The 27,289-nt window shown below is 37.9% G+C and overlaps 3 protein-coding genes across 12 annotated transcripts in view; all 3 read right to left on the reverse strand.

Moving 5' to 3' along the window:
* Positions 1-17,633, reverse strand: part of MRPS35 (mitochondrial ribosomal protein S35) — a 45,822-nt gene extending 28,189 nt beyond the window's left edge. Inside the window, exons 1-5 of one of the 2 annotated variants that reach the window (XM_046640565.1) lie at positions 17,452-17,633; positions 12,980-13,026; positions 11,683-11,850; positions 9,692-9,752; positions 1,680-1,819 (exon numbers count right to left, since the gene is read on the reverse strand). In XM_046640565.1, the coding sequence (XP_046496521.1) occupies positions 1,680-1,819; positions 9,692-9,752; positions 11,683-11,850; positions 12,980-13,026; positions 17,452-17,563 (528 nt within the window). In that variant the 5' untranslated portion in view covers positions 17,564-17,633. The remainder of the gene's footprint in view (positions 1-1,679; positions 1,820-9,691; positions 9,753-11,682; positions 11,851-12,979; positions 13,027-17,451) is intronic. The other variant, XM_046640556.1, reaches the window with a different exon arrangement.
* Positions 17,634-22,424: 4,791 nt separating this feature from the next.
* Positions 22,425-23,296, reverse strand: REP15 (RAB15 effector protein). The gene has a single exon (XM_046656673.1). It carries the CDS (start codon positions 23,251-23,253, stop codon positions 22,543-22,545), a length of 711 nt encoding a protein of 236 aa, XP_046512629.1. The 5' UTR covers positions 23,254-23,296; the 3' UTR covers positions 22,425-22,542.
* Positions 23,297-23,949: 653 nt separating this feature from the next.
* Positions 23,950-27,289, reverse strand: part of PPFIBP1 (PPFIA binding protein 1) — a 168,659-nt gene continuing 165,319 nt past the window's right edge. For all 9 annotated transcript variants that reach the window (XM_046657117.1, XM_046657176.1, XM_046657168.1 and 6 more), the window contains 3 exons: positions 26,641-26,820; positions 25,925-25,990; positions 23,950-25,784 (listed from right to left, as the gene is read on the reverse strand). In XM_046657117.1, coding sequence (XP_046513073.1) covers positions 25,698-25,784; positions 25,925-25,990; positions 26,641-26,820 — 333 coding nt within the window. In that variant the 3' untranslated portion in view covers positions 23,950-25,697. The remainder of the gene's footprint in view (positions 25,785-25,924; positions 25,991-26,640; positions 26,821-27,289) is intronic.

Raw genomic sequence — 27,289 nt, forward strand, 5'->3', positions numbered from 1 at the left:
ACCAAAACCACAATGACATACCACTTCATCTTCATCAGAATGGCTAAAACTAAAAAGACCAACAATAACAACCACTGGTGAGGATGTGGAGAAACTGGAACCCTCAAACATTGCTGGTGAAATTGTAAAATAGTGCAGGCACTATTGAAAAACAGTTTGGTAGTCCCTCAAAATGGGAAACATGGAGTTATATGTGACCCAGCAATTCCACTCCTAGGTATACAACCAAGAGAACTAGAAACTTATGTCCACATAAAACCTGTACACGAATGTTCCTAACAGCATTGTTTAGAATAGCCAACAAGTGGAAACAAACCACATGTCTACCAACTGATAAATGGATAAAATATGGTAGATCCATAAAATGGAATATTATTTGGCAATAAAAAGGAATGAGGATCTGATATATACTACAACAGGTGAAACACTGAAAGTATTATACTAAGTGAAAGAATACATTATATATAATTCATTTATATGAAATATCAAGAAGAGGCAAATCCACAGAAACAGAAAGTAGATTAGTAGTTGACGGGGCTTGGAAGTGGTAAAGAAGGAGGAGAATGGGGAGTGACTGATAATGAGTATTGGGTTTCTCTTTATGGTGATGAAAATTTCTGGAGTTAGGTAGTGGTGATGGTTGCACAACTCTGTCAATATACTAAAAAACCACTAAGTTGTACACTTTAAAAAGGGTGAATTCTATAGTATGTGAATTATATTTCAATAAGCTGTTATTAAAAAGAAAAGAATAAGTATACAGGAAATCAATACAACATCAAATAAGAATACAAATAAAAAACATTTGCAAAAGAATAAATTCTCACTCTCATTAGAATTCAAAAACATACAAATTTTAAATATAAGATATCTTTTACCTATCAAATTGATAGGTAATAATAATATTTAGGTTGGTGAGGGTATAGAAAAAAAGGTTTTCACACAATCTGCTGGTATTGTATTTTTTACATTTCCTACAGGAATTATATAATATATAATAAAAAAACTTGTACTATATATATCAAAAAAACTTCAAAACATCTGCATCCTTTGACCTGACAGTTCTCCATTCAGGAATTTATCCTAGGAACATAATTAGGAATATACACAAATATTAATCTCTAAGGATATTCATTATATTTTTCTAATAAAGAAAACTGTTAGAAAGCCTAAATGTCCCAGAATATAGATAATTTAAATAAATCATGGTAGATCTATACTATGGAATTATTTGTTTGTATCTCCCACTTCAGTCTCAGAAAAAGGACTATGTCTGAATTGATCAACATCAGACTCCAGCCTCAAACAGTCTTTGCACATAATAGACTCTCATTTACATGCTACTCTACGCAGCCACTAAAAATAATATTAAAGAATGTTTAATAACACTGAGAAAATTTTAATTCATATTGTTAAATGAAAAAGCAGATAACTAATCAAATATAGTATCATCCCACTAATATACACAAAGGCAAACTGCATATATACTAAAATGAGCTCCTGTAGACATATTACTTATTTATGAGTGGTAGACACACAAGCAATTTTATTTTATACTTTAAAACACTTTTATGTTCTCCAAATTTTCTACAGTAACTATGTATCAGTTTTATAACTGATACAAAACGCTACTTTTAAACATTATAATCATTCTTCTCTAAAAAATCTCTCTCTCTTACCCTTAAGGTTACTACTCGTGCTTTGGGGTTTCGAACAGATGGTCCCGCTGAAACATAATCAGCTGTTTCAATTTCAACTGGAAAATGCTTCTCGCATTTCTCATCATTGTCCAGTGCAGCTGGCCACTCAGTGCAGAACTCTGAGAATTAAAAAAAGTGATCCCAATTATAGTTTTGCAAGTGAATTCGCATTGTAATGTATGCTACCAGACAATCAAATTATTGAGAGATCATTCTCAAGTGACATGAAACCAAAGAACAGATCCTCTTCTGCACTTTATTTACAAATCATCACCCCTCATCTCTTTTCTTCTTAGGTGAATTCTAATTAGGGAACTTAACTAAAGGAATGATTTGGATAGTTCAGGTCTGGTGGGGGGGGTATGTCCAGTTAAAAGGGAAATATGACTCGATGGAAGCTTACTATAGCTTTGTACATATCTGTTATGGGACAGTTTAATTCCTCCTCACCAACCAGAAGCAAACAGTTCATAGCGCCCAGAGCATGACTGTTTTTGAAAAGGCAACAGGTAACATTAATTCACTCCCAACTGTAGGTTACTAAAGATCAGATGATGAGAATTGAAAGAAGCTCTGAAAATGCTCTAAGAGAAAACTGGGATGTGGTCAACATTCTTTCAGAATATGGCCTCAAACTGAAACAGGTACAAAAGCCTAGGTCATCCTTAAATGGATCCTTACAGTAATTCATGTTTCTTCTGTGACTTCTGAGCCACTAGGGGCTAAATGGAAAGAGGAAGAGACTTGTCCTCATATTCAAGCAAGACAGCTAGCCTAGGGGGGAGGTGGGACTGGGTATGAGACTCGGGCCACACAGGAAATTCCAAGCAGCACGAAGACTTCTCACGTCTATCTCCATAACACAGAGGTGTAAACTCAGGTCTAAATTGGGGAAAAAAAACTTAAGAGGAAATGCGATAGCTTCCAGCCTCCCCCAGCTATCAGTATTGAGGGACTCCACAGGTAGGCAGCTAATTTCACTTTGCTCTATTCCTATCAAGTCAGTGTGGCTCTCAGCTTGGGATGAAAACTTATGGCACTGTCAGGTTCCCCTCAATGGAAATCTCAATTCTTAAGCAGCCTCATTCTAAGAATAGCTAAACGTAATTGATTTCTTAGGTCAAACACATTAGACCTCACGGATCTGTGCTTTCTCCAAAAAGGCAGAACTGCAGGAGAGGCTGGTCACAATCACAGGCAGACATGGGAGCTCTTCTAGGTGATCTAAGGGACAGTGAAAGGTTCTTTGCCAACAACATTTTCCCCAAGCTAACAATTTTCTTACAGTAGGTTCTATATTTAGCTCCCATTTAGGCTTTAATATCAGAGTCAGCAACACGTCACTGTGGGTTACACAGATTCTCCAAGATCTGGGACTAAATATATGTTAGCAAATTAAGTATAGCTCACACCATTCCCCAAACACCCTGTTTAAGAGATCAATACTGACACTTTGAGGGGAAAGAAATATCTTTGCAGTTAGGAACATTTTGACATTTAAATAAAATTAACAGAGCAAGATTACTGAGATTAAATTTCATTGCTATTATGGACTAATTCCAATACTCTGCACTGTAAGATGCAACACTGCCAAGCAGTTTATAAGAGACTAGTCTGGGGAATTTTATGAGTTCCTGGGTTTCTACTGAATCTTTTTAACTTTGAATAAGTCATTTCAATCACAAGATGATAATTACAGCTTTTAAATTAAATTACCTGATTATATGTTTTAAAAAGGACAGCCAACTGGAGAGTACATAATAGATCCCTATTAGCCTTTTATTCATCTAATAGGTAGAGCAATAGACTAGACTTCTGAAGACCTTGGTTTTTACTTAACTTCTGCCACTGATTATTAAAGTTTTGGTAAATTATCTAACTTTCCTGTGCTTCAGATTTTCCATTTGCAAGTTAGATATAAAATCTGAACTGACCTACTTTGAAAGAGAACTGAGAAGAAATATCTGAAAAGCTTTTGAGTTATTTGGAAGTCACAATCTAAACCCAGAAGCTGGCAAAAGTGTACAGGCAAAATAAAGATTAAAACACTCACTTAAATACTGTTAGATATAATGCTGCTCTTCTGAATGTGCTGTATGAAAGCCTTTCTCACCTAAAAATTATGAAGTATTTTAGAACTATCTCATCACAATGACCACTTTCTAGATTATAAATGCACATTTAAAAATAATGGTTAAAAAGGAGAAAAATGGAATTTATCATAGTGTAATGCATTTGTTAACTGGCTTTACAAAGGATCAAAAAGTGATATATGATCTGTGCCAAATGGGGCACAAATTTGGAACAGTGATCAGCGTCAGTCTACTATTACGCACTAATGAATACAGAAACATGTAATCCAAAGGAACAGAAATGCATCCTAATGTCCCAAATCAGAAGACCACATAAATGAAAGGAGATAGAAGAGATTTTTTTTCCTTCCCTCATTTCAAGAGTAAGGTATCTACTTTTTAAGACCTCTTTATCTCTTTGTCCTTGTAATTTTGAATGGAAGGCCCTCCCAAAAGCTCAAATTTCATCACAATCATGTTCACTATCCTATTTCTGCTTCCAGCACAATCAGGCCACCTGTGAAGAGTTTCTAGGCTTCATTTTCTTTCCTGAAAAGCCTTAACAAGTATACTGGGCATTTAGACATCCTCTTTAAATCAACATGAATTTAAGACTTTATCCAAAGGTGTTAACTCTTGCAATAAACTACACAATCAATCACTAATAGCTGTGAATCTTAAACAATTCAAATTTGCTTATCCTATATATTCTCCAATGCAAATCAGAACAGAAACTCAATTGGAATATATATATTTTATTTTATATATATATATTTTATATATATATATAAAATGAAAACACACATAGAACCACGAACAAAAAAAAAATGTCCTTTGCCTTTACCTCCAGGCATATGGGAAGATAGATAATAGTACAAAAGAGTGAAATCTATGTTTATATCTAGGAATCAATAGATATTGCTGAAATGTGATAAATCTAGAACTGGAGGCATAATTATATTCAGGTGAGTACTTCCATTTTATACATATAAAACTAAAAATATATAGATAATTCATATGAATATATATACCAAAGTATATACACTATATACCTTCTTTATATAGAGAGAGAATATATATTATATATACAAAGAGAGAAAAGATATACATAAAAATTACCAGACCTAAATAATGATTAAAGGAGAACACTTGTAGAATGAGGGGCCGGGGTGGAAAAGGAGAAGCATGAGACTATTGCTTTTCACCACCAGCTCTTCTACTATTTGATGTTACTGCAGGTACATTTCATTTCTAACTTCTTTAACATTTTACACAATTTCTTCAAGATAACTCTTCTCTGCAAAGCATCCCATTACTGACCCCACTACTATTCAGCTATTCAGTATTCTTCTATACTATCTTCAGTTTGGATCACATAAATTTGCATCTGTTGTCAACACTCTCCAATATTTTCTTTAATCTTTTTATGTATATGCTTTCTATAATTCAACAATAAGTCCCTAACCTACCTGAGCAAGGATTATGATTTCTGATTCTATTTAATATTTATAACACCTTGTAGAGTGGTCTGCAAAAAAAAAAAGAACTGCAGATTTGACATCTAACAATTCACTGAAAACAACTTAAAAAGGAGAAACCAGCAAATCACTCAGAATGTAATGCTATACAGTATATTAGAAACGGGATTCTTTCCCCCCCATCCTTATTGAGGTATAATTGACAAAACATTGTGTAAGTTTAAGGTATACAACTTGATTTGATCCACGTATATGTTCCAAAATTATTACCCCACAGCATTAGCTAATACCTGTATCACACCATGCAATTACCATTTCTTTTTTGTGGGGAGAACCTTTGAGATCTACTCTCTTAACTTTCAGTTATATAATATAGTATTATTAACTATAATCACTATGCTATACATTAGATCCCCAGAACTTATTCATCTTATAACTGCAAGTCTGTACTCTTTGAACAACATCTTTCTTTTTCCCCCACCTCTCAGCGCCTGGTAACCACCACTGTACTTTCTGTTTCTATGATTTCAGCTTTTTTAGATTTTAAATATAAGTGACATCACACTACTTGTGTTTCTGTCTGACATATTTCACTTAGCATAATGCCCTCAAGGTCCATCCATACTGTCACAGACAGCAGGATGTCCTTCCTTCTCACAACTGAATATTCCATTGTACGTGTACATATATATACACACGTACATATATACATACACACACACACACACACATATATAAAACACATCTTCTTTATCCATCCATCTACTGATGGACACACACGTTGTTTACACATCTTGGCTGTTGTGAATAATGCTTCAATGAACACAGGAGTTCAGGTATCTCTTCCATATCCTGTCTTCATTTCCTCTGGATATATACCCAGGAGTGGGATTGCTGGATCATATAGCAATCTTATTTCTAATGCTTCCTCACTGTTTTCCATAAGGGCTGCACCAGTTCACATTCCTACCAAGAGTGCACAAGGGTTCCTTTTTTTCCTTGCCAACACTTATCTCTTGTCTTCTTGATGACAGCGATTCTAACAGGTGTGAGGGGATATCTCACTATGGTTTTGATTTGCATTTCCCGAGGATGAGTGATACTGAGCACCTTTTCATGTACCTGTTGGCCACCTGTATGTCTTCTTTGGAAAAATGTCTGTTCAGTTCCTCCACTCATTTTTTTAGTCAGATTGTTTGGCTTTTGCTATTGAGTTGTACGAGTTCTTTATATATTTTGGATATCAGGCCCTATCAGATAGATGATTTGCTAATATTTTCTGCCATTCCATCTACTGCCTTTTCGTTATATTAATGGTTTGCTTTACTGTACAGAGGTTTTTAGTTTGATGTAGTCCTCCTTGTTTATTTTTGCTTTTGGCAACAAATCTAAAAAATCATTGCCAAGACCAATGTTAAGAAACTTGTGCCCTATGTTTTCTTCTAGAAGTTTTATGGTCTCAGGTCTTATGTTCAAGTCTTTAATTGATGTTGAGTTGACTTTTGTGTATAAGAATACAGTCCATTTTTCTTCTTTTGTATGTGGCTGTCAGTTTGACACCACCACTTACTGAAGGGTCTATCCTTTCCCCATTCTTGGCTCCTCTGCTGTACATTAATTGACCACATATACATGGGCTTATTTCCGGGCTCTCTGTTCTGTTCCACTGATCTATGTGTCTGTTTTTACGCCAATACTATACTGTTTTGATTACCATACCTTTGTAACACAGTTTGAAATCAGGAAGTATGATGCTTCCAGTTTTGTTCTTCCTTCTTAAGACTGCTTTGGCTATTTGGGGTCTTTTCTGGCTCCATATACATTTTAGGAGTTTGTTCCACTTCCGTGAAAAATGTCATTGGAATTTTGATACATTGCACTGAATCTGTAGATCGCTTTGGGTAGTATGGACATTTCAACAATATTAATTCTTCCCATCCCCATGAGCATGAAAACCTTTCCATTTATTTGTGTTGTCTTCAGTTTCTTTCGTCAATGCCTTAATAGTGTTCAGTGTACAGATCTTTTACCTCTTTTGTTAAATTTATTCCTAAGTATTTTATTCTTTTTGATACTATTGTAAATGGGATTGTTTTCTTAATTTCTCTGATAGTTCATTGTTAGTGTATAGAAATGCAACTGATTTTTGTGTACAGTCATGAGTAGCTTCATGACGGGGATACGTTCTGAGAAATGCGTTGTTAGGTAATTTCATTGTGTGTGAACGTCATAGAATATACTTACACAAACCTAGACGGTATAGCTTACTACACACCAAGGTTACATGGTACTAATCTTATGGGACCACATCTGCTATTGACTGAAACGTCATTATGCAGCACATAACTGTATTGACTTTGCATCTTGCAACTTTACTGAACTTGTTTATAAATTCTAACAGTGTTTTTGGTGGAGTCTTTATGGTTTTCTATATATAAGATCATGTCAGGGCCAGCCCGGTGGTGCAGTGGTTAAATGTGCATGTTCCACTTCTCAGCGGCCTGGGGTTTGCCGGTTCGGATCCCGGGTGCAGACATGGCACCACTTGGCACGCCATGCTGTGGTAGGCATCCCACGTGTAAAGTAGAGGAAGATGGGCATGGATGTTAGCTCGGGGCCAGTCTTCTTCAGCAAAACGAGAAGGATTTGGCAGTAGTTAGCTCAGGGCTAATCCTCCTCAAAAAAAAAAAAATCATGTCATTACCAAAAAGAGACAATTTTATTTCTTCCTTTCCAATTTGGACGCCTTTTCTTTCTTTTTCTTGCCTAACTGCTCTGGCTAGGACTTCTAATACTATGTTGAATAAACGTGGTGAGAATGGGGAGCTGGCCTGGTGGCAAAGAGGTTAAGTTTGTGTGCTCTGCTTCAGCAGCCTGGGGTTCGCTGGTTCAGATCCCAGGTGAGGACCTGTGCACCACTCATCAGGGCATGCTGTGGCAGGCATCCCACATAAAAAGCAGAGGAAGATGGGCACATATGTTACCTCCAGGCCAATCTTCCTCAGAAAAAGAGGATGACTGACAGCAGATGTTAGCTCAGGGTTAATCTTCCTCAAATAATATTTTGTTGAGGATTTTTGCATCTACATTCATCAGGAATATTGGCCTATAATTTTCTTCTCTTATAGTGCCCTTGTCTGGTTTTGGTATCAGGGTAATGCTGGCCTTGTAAAATGAGTTTAGATCTTTCCTCCTATTTTTTTGAATGAGTTTGAGGAAGACTGGTATTAACTCTTTAACTGTTTAGTACAATTTGCCAGTCTTGAAGCCATCTGGTCCTGGACTTTTCTTTGGTGGGAGGTTTTTGATCACTGATTCAACCTCCTTACTAGTAACTGGGATGTTCAGATTTTCTATTTCTTCCTGATTCAGTCTTAGTACACTGTATGTTTCTAAGAATTTATCCATTTCTTCTATGTTGTCCAATTAGTTGATATATAATTTTTCACAGTAGTCTCTTATAATCCTTTGTATTTCTATGGTATCAGTTGTAATGTCTCCTCTTTCATTTATATAACTTTAATTGAGTCTGCTCTGTTTTTCTTGGTGAGTCTAGCTAAAGGTTTGTCTATGTTGTTTATCTTTAGGAAAAAAAAACAGCTCTTAGTTTCACTGATCTTTTCTACTGTCCTTTTAGTTTCTATTTCTACTCCAATCTTTTTTATTTCCTTCCTTCTACTAACTTTGGGCTTAGTTTCTTCTTATTTTTCTAGTTCCTAGGGGTGTAAAGTTAGGTTGTTTTATTTGAGATCTTTCTTTTTTCTTAATGTAGGCATTTATCACTATAAAGTTCCTTCTTAGAACTGCTTTTGGGTGATCCCTTAAGGTTTGGTACACTGTGTTCCCATTTTCACGTGTCTCAAGATTATTTTTGATTTCTCCTTTGAACCAATATTTGTTTAGGGGCATGTTGTTTAACCTCCACATCTCTCTGAATTTTCCAGTTTTCTTTTTGCAATAGATTTCTAATTGTATACCATTGTGATTACAAAAGATGCTGGATATGACTTCAATCCTCTTATATTTATTAAGACTTGTTTTGTGGCCTAATCATATGATCTATCCTGGGAGAATGTTTCCTGTGTGCTTGAGAAGAATGCGTATTCTGCTGTCGGACAGAATGTTCTGTAAACAACTGTTAAGTCCAACTAGTCTAATGTGTAGTTTAAGTCCAATGTCTCTTCATTGACGTTCTGTCTGGATGACCTACCCATTGTTGAAAGCGGGGTACTGAAGTCCCCTACTGTTATTGTATTGCTGTCTGATTCTTCCTTCAGTTCTGTTAATAACAGTTGCATTACATATTTGAGTACTCCTGTTGTGGGTGCATAACTATTTACAAATATTTTATTCTCTTGATGAATGGACCCTTTTATCATGACAAATGAGATTCCTATGTTCAAAGTCAATATTAAATTCATATAACAAAGCAATCACTTACCTTTAAGAGCTTCACAGTGCTTTTTAATGGCTACAGGAGTCAAATGCAGAAAATTGGGGATCTAAAACAGAATTTTAAAGGATAAATTAGCTAAATATCTTAAAAACATGAAAAAGACAATTTTTTCATAAAACTAAATCACAGGCCCAACAAATCTTATAGTAAATAAAATCTGATAGTTTTTTAAAACATTAATTCCAAGCCACAGGTGATATAAATTCAAGAAACAAATTCCTTGAAATACAGATTCAGTACCAAATATCTTACGACGATGATGAAGAAAAAAATTTTATAGTATTGTTTCTTCCATGAATCTACAGGCGTACATGTTTCCCCTATAAAACTGAAAGCACTTAAGGCCACAAATCATCGGTTAATCGTTCTAATTCCCCTGGAACACACAGCACGGTGATACGTCTTCCACTTTGTACTGAATAGACATTTTATGAATTGAATGGATGAACAAATGAAACTAGCAAATCTTAACTGAAAAATTTAATGAAGTTGGGAATATCTTTATGATACCTCGAGAGGTTGTGTAATCATTGACAGAGCCAATGGAAATTTAGGAAAGGTGAGAGATTTGATTCCTTCAAATAAATAACTAGCATTTCCTAGCATATTTCTTAAATAATGTTAAGCATCTAGAGAGAAATTTTAGTTTAAAGAAACTCGTTTGATGGGGGCTAGCCCAGTGGTGCAGCAGTTAAGTTCACACATTCGCTTCAGCGACCCAGGGTTCGCCGGTCTGGATCCCAGGTGCAGATCTACGCACCTCTTGTCAAGCCATGCTGTGGCAGGCGTCCCACATATAAAGAGAGGAAGATGGGCACGGATCTTAGCTCAGGGCCAGTCTTCCTCAGCAGAAAGAGGAAGACTGGTGGCAGATGCTAGCTCAGGGCTAATCAGCCTCAAAAAAAAACCAGAAACTCGTATGGAAAGAAAATATGAACAAACAGAAAGTTAATCCAAACATTATGCCTGAAATCTTGAGTGCTGATCAGAAAATGTTTATTTTAATCTAATGAAAATTGGGATTTTTGGGGTGGGTGACTTCATTTTCTTTACTATTATTTTTGAAACATGAAAATATAGTCTCAAAACCATAAAAGGAAAACAATAATAGCCAATCTTCAATAGCATTTATACTGAAAAAAAGATGTTTCCTCGATACTTGTTTTCCTGTCTCTTGAAACATTCCCATTTCCCAATTTCAAGATTAGTTTCCTCGATATTTGTTTCGTTGTCTCTTGAAAGATTCCCATTTCCCAATTTCATTAGCCCATCTCCAGCAGCAGACAACTCCTTCTCCAAGCTACCATCTCATTTTTACCATCAACTTTTAGCCAATTTTTCTGTTTTTCACAAAGACTCTCATTTAGTGGAAAACAGTTTGTTGATGATAATTCCACTGAATGTAAAAGGAAACTATCTAAGATATGCACTCCCAGGCTAACTCTATTTATATTCTCTTTAAGAACCTGTTGTTCATAAATCATTATAGATGCTATCAACTGAAGCATTTAATATGACCTATTTTACTTCAAGAAGTAAAGAAGTTTAAGGACTATAATAATATTCAGTAATATTCTACCTTTCTGGGAAGTTTTAAAATCTACCTTTTAGAAGTAGAAACTTCACCCCCCTCAATTCTCAAATTAGGTTATTTCACTTTTCTCCCTTCCTCTTGAAAGAAACAATACAAAAAGATACAAAGAAAACAAAAAGCCAAAAGAGAAGCCAAAGGACCAATTAATTACATTCTTAAATGCCCTAGGATCCTATGAGTCTTCTTTACCATGAATAACCAAATATAACACCCATTATTACCTGAAAAAAAACTTAAAGTACAATAGGCTGCTATAATACTGAACCTTGAAGTATAAGTTGGGGGCTGGAGGAGGAGTAGGAAGGGACCTACTCCTACATACATAAATATGTAAATATTTATTTACATATGTTTTAGCCAATGAACCAGCAACTCATCTTACCTTTAAAAGTTCTAGATTTCCCTCCTTTGCCATGGGCACCCCGCTTTTTACTGGATAACCCATTCGAACAGGAAGAGGTACCGCAGAGGGCTTAAATGGTGCTGCAACAGGGTAAACACTAGGCCAGTCCTGGTCAACAGCCATTTTCTCTGTCCTAGGAGGTAGTGCCTAAGGAACATATAATAGTTTAATATTTTAAATATGAACACGTTCTTTAATTTTAAAGCAAAAAAGCTGTAAGTAAAAGAAACATAAGCAGAATTGCAACCTACACAAAATCTGACCTCCCAAAGAGCTGCTGTTGTTCCAATGAAAAAACACCAAACCTACCTAAAGATCTTAGCAGTTCCCTCAAACCCGCTCGCAAGAACCCCCTTCAATAGCACATTTCTTTTGCAAAATATTTCTCTATCTCATTTATTCACTTACACTTTTAGCAAACTTTTTACATTTTGTTTTTGAAGGGCTAAGTAACAATATATTTTGAAATAATCTTTAATTCTTTGATGGAAGTCAGTACTTGAGGTGACACTGAGAACTTAGAAACAAAGGAAACAAGAAACAAGGAAAATAAAGAATAAGAACATGGAAATAAGTAAATTAGGGTTAAACTAACTGAATAAATACATAATGAGAAATAATATGTTTCTGAGGCCCAGAGAATAACCACAATAGCTTACTCAATCATATTAACATATATATTTTTTAAACTGTATTTGATAGAAGGGGATGGCAAGCATCCCCTTTAAAATCAAAAGCAGGATTTGAAAAGGCAAAATTCAGCAACGCCCATCCAAGTAATATAAAAACCAATGTAGTGTATGTCCTGGAGACAGGTAATATTCCTGTGAAAATGACTACTGTAGACAATTATAATGGGTGCCATTTAACTTCCAACTAAAGTGCCTTTGTTCTGACTCCATGCTCACTAAGTGACCTTAAAATTTGGATTCCTCCATTGAGATGTCCACAAGTGAGACCAAACTAGTTAGATTAATGCATATATCCCAGGCTGCATAACTGTTAAAGGTATCATCAAAAATAATTCTATATTCTGGTTTATATACCTTTACCCTGGGAGTATGTGAATGAGTTCACCTTTCAAAGATGATCCATTCTCAGAGTACTTACAAAAACCAGTCGAAGACTAGAATCAGGACTGTGGTAGTAACCAAGTACACGTCCCCTTGTGAAGTCTTCTCTGGCAGCACCCGTCTGCCTCATCATGAACATGTGCCTCCCTTTAGAACTTCAGAAACCATTAAGATAGCGTATACTGAGTACACTAATTGTTTACCTTTCTTCTCAGCGGCCTTTCATATTTGGATGTTCTTTCTGTTGTACCTAAAAAACAACACAAAAGTTACAGAGAATTTGATAATGTAGAGTTGTTCCACATTGATCATGATCCATAATTCTAACATAATTTAAGGTTATTCAGTCACATAAAAATGAAACAATAATCCATTTTCTGTAAGCTCAGGGACTAAATCATCTTAACGAAAATGAAAAGTCATAAATAGTTAAGAAAATTCTCCACTTATTTGAATATAAAGGTGTACTGTGATTGCTGATATAGTGAATTCATCACCTAAAAAACATATTTTCTAGTTGCAAACCATCTATCTGATAAGGGGCTAATATCTAAAATATGTAAGGAACTCACAGAACTCAATAGCAAAAAAACAAACCCAATTAAAAAATGGGCAAATGAACTGAATAGACATTTTCCCAAAGAAGACATACAAATGGCCAATAAATACATGAAAAAGTGTTGAACATCACTAATCACAAGGGAAATGCAAATTTGAGCACTGTTGGTGGGAATGTAAATTGGTGCAGCCACTATGAAAAAGAATATAGAGGTTCCACAAAAACATCAAAAATAGAGCTACCATATGATCCAGCAATCCCACTTCTGGGTATCTAGCCAAAGGAAATGAATATTGAAGAGATATCTGAACTGCTTTGTTCATTGCAGCATTAGTCACAAAAGCCAAGACATGGAAACAACCTTAGTATCCATCAACAAATGGATGGATAAAGAAAATGTTGTGTGTGTGTGTGTGCTCATGCACATTTGTGTGTATGTGTATAAATGCACACAACGGAATTATTCTTCAGCCATAAAGAAGGAAATCCTATCATTTGCGACAACATGGATGGACCCTGAGGGCAATTTGCTGAGTGAAATAAGTCAGACAGAGAAAGACAAACACTGTATGTTCTCACATGCAGAATCCAAAAAAGCTGAAACCACAGAAACAGAGAATAGAATGGTGGTTTCCAGGGACTGCAGGTGGGGAAAATAGAGAGATGTTGGTCAAAAGGTAAAAACTCTCAGCAATAAGATGAAAAAGTTCTGCGTGTCTAATGTACAGCATTGTGATTATAGCTAACAACAATACAATACTGTAACACATACTTGAAAGTTGCTGAGAGTAAATTCTAAATGCTATACCACACAGACACACACAAAAGATAACTATATGAGGGTATGGAGGTGTTAACTAACTATTGTGGTAATTATTTTGCAATCTATACGTGTATCATCATACTCTACACCTTAAACTTACATATGTTATATGTCAATAATATCTCAATAAAGCTGAAGAAATATTTTCAATAAATTTTAAGGTTAATGGTCAAATAAACTCACTTTCTCAAGTTAAAATTCCAGTGAGAAATGAGTATTTTGCATCTTTAAAGATACATAGTTGCACATATTTGGAACTATTCTGTTCTTTCTACCAAAAAGAGACCCTTCAGTTTTTTCTTCTCCATTGTATATGAGAACTGCCAATGCTAGAATAATGTCCATAACAAAAATCACAGCCATTGCTAACAAATCACATGGCTGCAGAAGAAGGTAGAGTACATACATACAGCATATATTTTCTAAAATATTACTTTATGCCTCTCTAAATGTTTTGCTATACTAAAATAATAATAGCTACATTTATTGAGTACTTTCACATGCCAGACACTGTGCTAAATGCTTTTCATTATTATCTCATAATCTTATTCTTCACAATAACTGTAAGTACTATTATTATTCTTATGTAGAGCTCATTTATAGCCAAGAAAACTAAGGACCAAAGAGTTGTGACAGTACCATAGCATACAAGACTTCTCACAGTCTGAGCCACTATCTCTGGCTTCGTCTCCCTTCACAAGGGCCCACAACTACACTGAACTTCCAGTACCAGGCCCTTCTGTCTTTCTCTGAATTTCTGTTCTCTCTGCCTGGAAAGTGTCTCCCTTCTATCTGCCCGGCTTCTGTTCCCTTCCACCTCCATACCTCACTAATTCATCTGAAGAATTCTTATTCATCCCTCAATATTAATTCATTTATTCATTCAAAAATTGTGATACCGTGTACCAGAAACTAGGAAGGCAGCAAAGAACAAGAAAAACACAGGCCTTGCTCTCACAGACGGTAAAGTCTGTCAAATAAGACAACCATTTAACAAGTAATTCCAATAAAGAGTGATAAGTATTAATGAAGATATATAGCAGGGGACCAAACCCAGTCAATTAGTTGGGGAAAATCTCCCCAAAGAAGTGGACTTCAAGCTAAAACCTTAAGGATGAGGAGGAGGTAGCCATGGGAACAGGCAAGCAAAAAAAAGTATTCTAGAGAGAAAGAGAAGATGGAAAATCAAAGTAAGCAAGTTCAGTATGACTGCAATTGAAGAGTAGAACAGAGAGAGCACTGAGAAAAGAAGTTGCAGGTATTTAATAGGCATCTCAACGACAACGCATCACTGGCAGAGCTTTTGATCTCCTTCTTCAGTCTGCTCAATCCCTGGAAACAGTAACGCCACTCATCTAATTTCTGAGGACAAATCCAACCCCACCACCACCTCCACTACGACATCAATTCATGTCACCGTCATCTCATTTGAACTACCGCAACAGCTTCCCAACGGGTCTCCTGGCTTCCAGTATTCTCCCCTAAAGTTAGTTCTCCACACAGTAGCCAGGGATCTTTTAAAAGTGTAAATCACATCATACTGTTCTCCTCCTCAAAGCCTTCCAATGTGATCCCAAACTTATAATAAAATCCAAGCCAAATACCTACAAGCCTTTCCAAGATCAGGCCATTACTTATCTTTCTTTTTTCTTTTTTTTTTTTCTGCTTTATCTCCCCATATCCCCCTTGTACATAGTTGTATATCTTAGTTGCAGGTCCTTCTAGTTGTAGCATGTGGGATGTCGCCTCAACATGGCCTGATGAGCGGTGCCATGTCCGCGCCTAGGATCCGAACCGGCGAAACCCTGGGCCGCTGAGGCGAGCAGGCAAACTTAACCACTCGGCCATGGGGGTCGGCCCCTACTTATCTCTCTGATGTCTTACACTACCACTGTCCTCTCTGCTCACTTCCCTCCAGCCACACTGGCCTTTCTGTTCCTTGATCACACCCCAAACTTGTTCTAACTTGTGCGCCTTTGTGTGTGCAGTTCCCAAGCCCGACAAAGCTCTTCCCCCAGGATCTCAGCATGGCTCTGGGCTCTGCTCAATGTCACTTTCCCAGGGAGGTCTTTCCTGCCTACCCTATCTTATCCTACCCTATAGCCACTAGTCCCCAGTTCATTATTCTCAACACCCTGCATTATTTTTCCTCAGAGCACTAATCACTATCTGACATTGTATTCAGCTGTTTACCCCTTTATAGTCTGACTTTCCCCAAAGAATATAAACTTCATAAGGTGAGGGACCTTGTTGTACTCCAGTATCTGGAACACTGCCTGGCACACAGGAGTTAAGTATTTGTAGAATGAATGAATGAATGAATGAATGAAAATTTAAAAAGAGACAAGTGTTAAGATTATGAAGAGCCACTAGGATGCATTAAGAAATGTATCACTTATCTTAAAGCAATGAGAAATCCTTTGTAGATTGTGAACAAGGGAGTGACAAGATAAGATTTGCTTTTTGAACACTTCACTCTGGGCATTGTGAGGATTCAATGCAGGAAAGAGCGGAAATGAGGCCCAGTAAAGAAACTACTGTAGAAATGAGAGACGGTGGCCTGGACTGGGCTGTTAGTAGTATGAAGACGAGAGACTAAAGGAGGTAGCGCTCATAGGACCTAGTGAATGACTGGCCATGCCCCCTTGACTGAGCTTTTCCTGACTCTTGAGGGCGCCTCCTCAATGTTCCCATTACTCTATTCACGCTTCTATTACAGCACCTCACACCGCATAGTACTTTTCCGTTAACATCTAGAATTCCCGCTAGACTCCGCAGGGCAAGAACGGTTATCAAGCATCCCTATAATCCCTCTTGAATGAAGGTCATCTCAATAATGCCTACTAAATGAAGGTCACCCCGTTAGGTGGCATAGCTAGGCCTGCAATTCAGAGCTGCAGTTTGTTCTAGCACAGCTGCATGCTTTTCTTAAATTTAGGAAAAATCCGTGGTTCAACACTGCCCACAAACATTACCGTCACTACGGAGAGACCCCGCGCCCGCAGCCCCGGGAGGGAGCACCGGAAAGCACGGGTCATGGAAGAGGGCGGGAGCAAGCTCGCCACGCCGGAAGACCCAGCAGCAGAAATCCGCGGCTAATAACTGGGTGACCTCCGCGTAGAGGGCGGAACCCTACTCGCGGCTTTCCCATCAGGCTGGCCACCAACGGCTGGCAGAGGACGTCCTGGCCTCCCCCGGAGGCGCTGGCTCCGCCACTGCGGCGGCCATCATGGGCCCGGTATTCCGCCCTCTCACCTCCCCCAAAGCCCTGAGGAGACGCAGCAGACACTCACGCGGGCTTGGTGTGGGAACGCGAGTGGCCGGAGACACGGCGGTGGAGAAGGCACGCAGGGTCCTGGCCCCCGGCTGCAGGGCCAGCCACGCGGGGAACACGGCCGCCGCCATGGCTGCGAAGACGGCAAGCCGGAGGGGACCAGCGAGCGCATCCAGCGTCAAGGGGCGGATCTGAGGCCGCTACTGCGCAGGCTCGCCCCGTCTTGCCCCGCCCCTAGAATGGAGAAACAGGAAACACGTGGGTCTGTGAATTCAGCGCCGGAGTCAAAAGTGCAGGACGATAGTCCCAAAATGGAAAAAGAGTAATGAAAAGAAAACGAGAAGGTTAAAAAAAGAAAAATCGAAGCAGCCAGTCCAAAGACAGTTGCAAATAATGATCATAAAGGATGGGGGAAATGTAGCTTACAAAGGGCAGTTGTGGTCTGAGTGGGACCTCAGGTGGCGCAAGAGTCAGGCAGTCTCCTGATGTATTAGATTTATTAGTTTTCTGGGGCTGCTGTAATAAAGTACCATGACCTTTGTGACTTGAAATAACAAATTTATTTTCTCACAGTTACAGAGGCTAGAAGTCCAAAATCCAGGTGTTGGCAGTATTAATTCCTTATGGAGGTTCTGAGGGAGAATATGTTTATGCCCGTCTCCTAGCTTCTGATGCTTGCTGGCAATCTGTTGCATTCCTTGTCTTGTAGACTCATCATTCCAATCTCTACCTCCATCTTCACATGATGTTCTCCCCTCTCCTCTTTTTCTAAGATTTAAAGCATGGCCTTTTAGTTAGATGGTTATGGGGTTTGAATCGAGGCTCTGCTTCTTTATGATCTTGGGCAAGTCCACCTAACATCTCTGAGCTTCAATTTCAAGGAAAATGAAAGCAATAATATCTTCCTCTGGGCTGTTGTGATTAACTGAGTTATGTTTCAGAAGGCATAATATAAATGGTGACCATTGAATTTAAGCTCAGGGTCAACACAGCAGCCACTTTTTCTCTCTTGGGGTTGCATATTTTAGTATGATAAAGTTCAAGGCCTATACCATAGAAATTTAGGGACAAAAGGAGCATGAATCTTTATAGGATTAGTTCATATTCAGAGAATTCTCAATTTCTGAGCAAGCTGTTAAGAGACTTTGGTACTCATTCTACCTGCTCATGCTTCCTCTCCTTTGTTTTAGTCTCTCCCTAAGACTGAAGTGGACAGATATGACTAGAGTTATAGAAGCCAGAGAAATACTTCTTATCATTTTCCCTGGCATCAAGTACAATAAAGTTTTCTCTATATTGAAAGTTAAAACTCATTTGTAATGCTATCAACAGGCAATAATGATATCTGTTTCATGCAGTGTAAAGAGTAAAGCATGTACTATCGTGTACGTAGGAGTTACTAAGAATTATGTAATTTTTCAGTTGGAAAAGATCTTAAAAGTGTCATCACTCACTTATGATGAAAATCTTTTCTTCAATTTCCATGATCAAATAATCCAACATGTTGTAGAAGCCAGGCTGGTTTCATGGGCATGCGACCTGCACTTAGAAGAGCCCTAAGCTTGACTTATGCTCTGCCGTCCTTGAAATTTTTAATACTTTTGAACAAAAAGCCCCACATTTTTCATTTTGCACTGGGCTCCGCAAATTATGTAGCCAGTTCTGTGTAGAACAATTTCAAATATTAAGGTTTTATTATAATGAGTTTTTACTATATTTAAAACATAAAGTAATCCAACAACTTTCTGTCAGAGAGCTACTTTTAAGCAAAACTAACTTTGTTATTAAAAGTGAGTGAAAAGGGGGCTGGCCCTGTGGCCGAGTGGTTAAGTTCACATGCTCCACTTCGGTGGCCCAGGGATTCGCCAGTTCAAATCCGGGGCGCGGACATGACACTGCTCATCAAGCCATGCTGAGGTGGCATCCCACATGCCACAACTAGAAGGACTCGCAACTAAAAAATACACAACTATGTACCAGGGGGGTTTGGGAAAAGAAGGAAAAAAATAAAATCTTAAAAAAAAAAAGTGAGTCAGTAAAGCTTGTCAATTCACAATCATGGTAAATAGACTATATGCAAATATCCAGGTATGTGGATGCACCTTGCCACCTAAATATCCATCAAAACAGTATTGGTTACATATATTATGCTGCGTATATACAAGATAAAGTACTTCTTGGACACATGGATCTTAATCCTGGTTGAACATTAGAATTACCTCAGGAGATTAAAAAAAGTTGTCTAGGCCCCTCCCTCTGAGATGCTGATGAATTGGTCTAGATGTGTTTGGGGCATCTGTGTTTTTATTTATTTATTTATTTTCAATTGGCACCTGAGCTAACATCTGTTGCCAGTCTTCTGTTTTTTCTTCTTCTTCTCCCTAAAGCCCCCCAGTACATAGTTGTATATACTAGTTGTGAGTGCCTCTGGTTGTGCTATGTGGCACATGACCTGACGAGCGGTGTCATGTCTGCGCCCAGGATCGGAACCAGCAAAACCATGGGCTGCCGAAGTGGAGTGTGCGAACTTAACCACTCAGCCACGGAGCTGGCCCCTTTATTTTTGTTTTTTTTTTAAGCTCCCCAAGTGAATCTAACATGCAGGCAGGACTAAGAGCCACTAAGTTCAGCCTTAAAAAGGATGAAGTGGATATAAATCTATTAGCATGGAAAATTGTCCACAATGTATAGTTAAGTTTTTAAAAATACAGGTTATAAGGCATTTACAGATCACATGATTGCATTTAGGTAAAATATTTTTAATATGCAATACATGTTCTGGAAGGGTAAACAGCAAGCTGGAGAGAGTGGGTATGGAGGTGAAGGTGAGACTCCCAAAGACTTAACTTTCTTCACTTCTGTACTTGAATTTTTAAGCCAGAATGCAGACTTTTAAAAAAATAATAAATGAGAATACAGTATTTTTAAAATTAGCTTCACATTTTTATTTTCATTTAAAAAAAGATGAATCTTTGATTTATAGCTTCCAGCTGTTTATAACATGAATAGTTACAATTTGTACTAGATTCTTCAAAATTTTCGTAAGCTTCCATTTTAGTACAGCAAATATTGTCACAGCATTGTCTCCTTTGAATTAGTTGAAGCCATCCCATTTTACACACGAAAAAACAGTTAAGCCACTAGAGTCTGCTCTTAAAAGAACTGAGACTCAAACCCACGTGTGATTCCAAGTTGAATATTCTTTTTACCATATTATGCTATTTTCCTGATCACTTCTTCTTTACAGCATTCCTGCAGACAGGGGTCACTGCACGCCAAGGGAACATAATTGACTGGGTATTAAAACATTTGAGGCACATTCCAAGTAAGAATAATTATTTTTTAACTTCAAGAGATGTCTCTTGGGCCTATTCATGCCTATTTCCCTTTACTGCTTTTCTTAATCTTTTGGTTTCCTGGAATGAAGGAATGTCAAAGACAAATTTATTTCTTCCCTTACATATATTCTTATTATCAAAGTTTGGGAATACAGGATTCTAATTGTGACATATTTCATATCCTCCATGCAATCATCAGCAAAAGCGGTATGCTTCACCTTCAACTATTGCTGACCTCTTCACCTCTCCTCCTCTACCACTTTGGTCCAGGCCACCCTTTTCTCTCATCAGGATTACTTTAATACCTTCTTAGCTGTCCCCCTGGGCTCTGCTTCCACTCTTTTCGCCCTACAATCTAGTCTGCACCCAGCAATCAAGTGAGGTTTTTAAAGTGTCAATCAGATCGAGGCATTTCTCTCCCCATATCACTCAGAATGAAATCTAGAGTCCTGAAAAGTATGATCTGCCTGATGTGTTTGCTGGCTACTTCTACCTCATCTCCTGTCACTCGCCCCCTGCCTCCCTGCTCCATCCACACTAGCCTCCTAGCTGTGCCTCCAACACACCACATCCACTTCCACTTCAGGCCCCTTGCATTTGCAGTACCCCATGCCCAGAACACTCTCTTCCAGATATCTACACTGATGTTATCTCTTCATTCAGATCTCTGGTCCATTGCCGCCGCCTCATTGACGCTTTCCTTAAGCACCCACTACAAAATTGCACCTTCTTTCCTGTCTATTCTCTTACTCGGGCTTTATTTTTCTTTGCAGTGGCCCTGATATATTTTTCTTAAATATGCATTTTAAATATATGTACATATCTTTGTTTATTGTTGCCTATTGTCTGTCTTCCACCATTAAGAGGGAAACTCTCTGAGAGTAGGGACTTTGTTCTCTTTACTGCTGGATTGGCAGGGCACAGCACAGGGCCTAACAGGTAACAGGCATTCAGCAATTGGTGTGAATGAAACTATCCTCCATTTACACTTTTAAGCATTTTTTTGCTTCTATCCTCTAGATGGGTAGAGGGAAAATTATTTTTCCTCCCCTACAGTACTCTTATAATCCCCCCCAAGCTTTTAAGCAAAAATGGTTTTTATATGTGAACACACTTTCCTTATTACAGAGGATAAACAAATGTTAATCATTATCACAAGGGATCGTTATATGGGTTACTGTGTTTAAATTGTACGTGAAGTTAACACTCAAGGAGATTCCAAAGTGAGTCCCACCAGGGTCCTCTGCGCAGAGGAAGCAGCTTGGGATGAAAAGGAAGTACTGGCAGGGTTAGAGGAAGAGAGAGGCGTGAGGTTTTGCTTAGGAGTCCTGCATTGAAACTGGTATTGTAAATGTAGTTAAACCCATTCTTACCCACCTCATCCTACCCACCTCCCACCCACAGCAGTAAAAACACATTTTACACTCTCAAGTGTTACACTTATTTCAAACAAAGATACATTTTTTCTTTTTTTGGCAAATCAAGCTTTAAGGGTGACTTTATTATCCTCTCCTTCTACTTTTATTGTTGAATAAATAAGTGAAAGATTAAGCTAAATGGTAAGTCTTCCCAGCCATAGGCAAGGTTTTTCTTCCTCTGCATAATCAATGACATTCATATGTTTTGAGCCAGGTGGTCACTGTTATTCAATGGGGGGAGGCAGGAGAGGGGAATCCCATGCTGGGATGATGCAAGTGGATGAACTTGCTTATTAGAATAAAGGATTTTTTTTGTTTTCATCTCACAGGGCAGTCTCATCACACATATCCAGTTCAGAGGATGCTAATATAAACCTTGCCCACCTCTCGCAGCTCATCTTTCTTACTCAGACAGTTTCCAAGCAGCTCTCTGATGGGGACACAATCCTCAGTTTCCAGGACAAATCGTGCCACAGCCTTCCCTCCTGGCAGATGGCTCCTCACTGTCTCACGTTTGACACTGTCCAAGACAACGCCTCTGATGTCTTTAGGCTTTCCTGGCACACCAAAGATGATAAAGAGGCCCAGACAATCCTCTCCTATCAAGTTGCAGAATTCTTCCAGCTTATCGAACCTACTTCTCTTCCTGGCAGACTGCTCTGCCCTGGATTCTGGATCGGAGAGGTCACAAGGCTTAGATTCCACAGGAGGAAGAGAAGACATCTGCAGAGTCTGTACCGCCAGCTGAAGCCTTATTTGCTTATCAGCCCCCCAAAAGGTCCAAATCCAGTCTGCCCCAAACAGTAAGGCTTGGTGCTTGGTCATCTTGGTGGTGGTGAGCCAGCCGTCAACTCCCTTTTCCTGGCAGAAAGTGACGAAGTGGATTAAGAAGATCTCATTCAGCGTGTTTGAAGCTGGGCGTAGATTGCTCAGAGGGGCTTCAAATCCAAGATACTCCTTCAGTTTCTGAGCTGCGTGGACCATAGCTTCACTGACCACCTCACAGATGCTGAGAGCCCCGTCACTGTCCTTCAGAGGCACCTGTTGTGATGGGTTTTGCCCCATTTTCTCTGCACCCGATCAATACTGCTTCCAAATATCAAACATGTGAACCTCGTTCAGAAGGACTTCTTTTTTCAGAGTAAAAGTTTAGCAGTGCAGTCACATCTGTTAACGTGGTCCCAGTGTTCTGTCTCTATAGCTTCCTTAATACAGCTAAGCATATGTACATACAGCTAAACAAACATGTGAGGTCCTCCTGTTTGCCAACTGGGCATGCTGTATTCCTACAGATTCCTGCTGGTTTGTTAACTTAGAGACATTAACTTCCACGAAAAACATCTGTTCCTCTCTAGTTATCTTCACTCTACCTTTAATATTTGGTAATCTCCTCCAAGATGTTTCCTCTGGTCAAATTTTAGTTAAATTAAAAATAGTATTTAGTTCTTTAAAGATGCATACACCTCTTCCTACAAGTAACTTCTTCAGATTTGTAGATGAGTCATCCCCTTTGCTTTTTCAATGTCCCCTCTGCCACAATTCCTCATCCCTCAGCTCAGCTGTCTGTTTCCTTTCATACAATGGCTTCTCAGACAAAAGCCTCAAATTTTGATCTGTTGATTCATGCTATAAACCCCACCCAGACAAATTTATGGGAATTTGTGAATTGTAAGTTTGTGTTATTATTCTCTATATCAGAAAGAAAGGCTGCTGGTTATCCTGAACAAAGGAAAATAAAGTAACAGACAATAAAAATATGAGGCAATTATCAATTGACTTTATTTCTTTTCATATGGTAATACCAGCAGTGTATAATATTTTGTAAATAAAATATATATCATCAAAAAAATTTTTAACCTTATCACATATCATCAGTTATGTTACATTGTCCTGAATAAAGAATATTTGGCATCTATAACAGTCTCCTGGTGTTTTTAACCAGGTTCGAATAACAAACTGTTTTTCAAATGGTGGCATATATTCACATTAAAATAAAATGCAAATACATTAAGAGTCCAATACAGTCACCAAATAATGAATGGTAGGGAGCAAAAGATTACTATTAGCATCAAATCATTTTAGTTATGAATAAATAGTAATTTAGTGTTATAGGTTCCTTGATGAAAAGCTTGGTAGCTTGCTGATACCTTGAAAGATCATACCATTGACATTCAAATATAGTTTATAAGCAAGTCCACTGGCATATATTAAACTGCCCACCGGACGTGAATTTGTCAAAACCTGTCTTTACCACAGTTGGCTATCATGAGAAATGATGTAGTACTAAATAAAAAATAGAATATTTTTTCTAATATCCCTAAAAAAATAATCAACACAGTAACAGTTTTTGCTGCAGCTTTCTATACTCTTTATAAAGAATATTTGAGCCCTGTGCTACCAGAAAACATGAACTACATTTTATCATCACAATATAACCATTATAAAACTAATTTTGCAGACTCAGAGTTATGGAACTGATTGACACAAAATGTTAAAAGAAATATTCAGCTTTAAAAAAAATCTCATTCATTGATAATCTGAGAAATATACAATTAATAACATTAGGCAGACTGCTAGTATTTTGATGTAAGGATATATTTAGCAAAGAGGAAAATAAGAAATTTAATACTGTGCAGGTTTTTGTTTTGATTTGGTCTCTCAGAAATTATTTCTATACATTTTGGGGGAGATTCTGAATGCATTCAAGTTAATAGTATTTAAATGTCCCTCAGTTTCTTCCTTATGAGGCAAAAAGATCCAAGATTAAGGTTGAAATTCTTAGAAAACTATTCAATGATTTTGTGATGTGTCATCAAAGGAGGGGTATTTCACTTATACTAATGTAGTCTGAACGATCAACATCATTAAAATTCAGTTGTGGAGAAAGAAAGATGATCCTGACCTTTCCAAGAACCAGCTGGTATGTGAAAATTTTGATCACTGTACTTTTTTCTTACTGTGATCTTTTTACCATCTTCCTTAGGCCACAAAATAAAAGTTCTATTTTCTATGTACTAAATATATACATATATTTAGAAAAATATATAAAAATAGGACAATATGAGGCAAGTGGAGGTGTGGCTGGCATTTAGTGGGCGCACTGAATGCTTAAAGAAATTCCACGTATTGATTTTGAAAGCATATAATGTCACACTGATGTGACAAAATCATTCACATACTGGTTACCACTTCCCAAATCTTCCATGCTGTGAATGTGAATGGAAACACCATGGTAAAATACATTAAATGCAACACTTTAAATATAATATATCACAGATTTTTACATTAAATAGAGGAAAAACAATTAATACTCTCTTTCACCAGTGTCTCATTTTTCATGGCAACTTCAGAATAGGCACATAACCTCTGCTTTCCATTTCCACTTCTAAATGAGCAGAAGCTGTACAATAAACAATATACAGTCTGTCACTTGTTGTGTATACTGTGAGTGTTTGAGAAATAAATTGGAAAAAGACAAAGGGCTCCTCATGCTCATCCAGGTGTGATGGTCAAACGTTTGAGTCTTCGTCGGTAATGCTGGCACTGGGGGAACGGGCAGCAAAATCTTTAAACATGTCATCTTCCTTTAACATGTGCTGGAAAACAAGGAGACGAGAGTCACACAGGGTGAGCCAAGACCTCAGAACTACACGTTTTTCATGATGCATGCGGTCCTTTGGGGTTCTTTTCAAACATATTTGTAGGGTAACATTTTGAATTCATTTCACAAACTTACTGTTAGATTGTTGATGCCTTCAGAGAATGCACCTATCTGTCTCACTGTGCCTTCTGAATCTTCCATCTGCAAAGAATGTACCATAACATGACATATTCATTTGCATAATTTTAAGGAAAGTGCAGCAAAGTGAGCAAAAGTCTAACAAATAATGCGAGTCATATTGAAAGGGATAGGAGCAACAGAACCCTTCTGATGATAGCTCCTCTCATTATGGCAATTGAGGTTAAAAGTTAGAAGAAACACTTTACCGGCACATGTAGCCTGTTGCTCCGATGTTGACAACGGCTCCAAGGATTATTGATTAGGGGGCAATATTCAGATCCATGACTTCATACTGAAAAGGCTATGTAGTATGGGATGCCCATTCCTGACTCATTTTAATACATAGATTTCCTATCAGCTTGGAATGCTAGGTCTTCTATCTTGGATAAGTTACTTAACCTCTCTGTGCCTCAGTTACCTTATCTCCTAAAAGAGGATAACAATACTGCCTATGTTTTAGGATTACGATGAATATTAATATATGTTAGGCGCTTAGCACAGTGCCTGGGATGTAGTAAGCAATCTGTAAGTATTCACTATTATTTTATTATTATCTTTATTTTTAAGTATTTGAAGAAAACTTCTTTGACAGGTAGACACAGGGCACAAAGTTTCCAGTTAGTGTTTCATGCTGGAAAAGCTATGAAATAGGTATGCAGTGTTGCATTTACCTGCTCTAACCGGTCCAAATCATCTTCGTCATACAAGCGCATGTCCAATCCAGGTTTAAATCCTTTCTTAGATGTACTTCCTGATGCCTGTCCCAATTCCATTGGACAAACATATTCTTCCCCATCTTCCTGTTTCTTCTTTCTCAGATTCCCAAAATTGCTGAAGGTAAGTTTCTTTGGCTTTAAAAGAAGCACAAACAAAAACATCCAGGGATTTGATAAAATTCTTAGGACAAAGGCCTGATAACATGCGTAATTTAATTACTCACTCCATCTATAGAGAAAAGCAATGGAATGATTTGAATGATTACATTGGTATAACAAAAACAAAGGCATCCTATGGGGCTGGCCCCGTGGCCGAGTGGTTAAGTTCACGCGCTCCGCTGCAGGCGGCCCAGTGTTTCGTTGGTTCGAATCCTGGGTGCGGACATGGCACTGCTCATCAAACCACGCTGAGGCAGCATCCCACATGCCACAACTAGAAGGACCCACAACGAAGAATATACAACTACGTACTGGGGGGGCTTTGGGGAGAAAAAGGAAAAAAAATAAAATCTTTAAAAAAAACCCCAAAAAACAAAGGCATCCTAGGCATATGATTGACGCATCCAAATATGATAAATGATCCTTACTATGAATCTCAGAAGAT

Source organism: Equus quagga, chromosome 1 (genome assembly GCF_021613505.1).
Source record: "Equus quagga isolate Etosha38 chromosome 1, UCLA_HA_Equagga_1.0, whole genome shotgun sequence".
Taxonomy (NCBI): Eukaryota; Metazoa; Chordata; class Mammalia; order Perissodactyla; family Equidae; genus Equus; species Equus quagga.

Excerpts from the sequence above, each read along its gene's own strand:
- REP15 (XM_046656673.1), bottom strand. The coding sequence starts at position 23,253 with ATGGGGCAAAACCCATCACAACAGGTGCCTCTGAAGGACAGTGACGGG.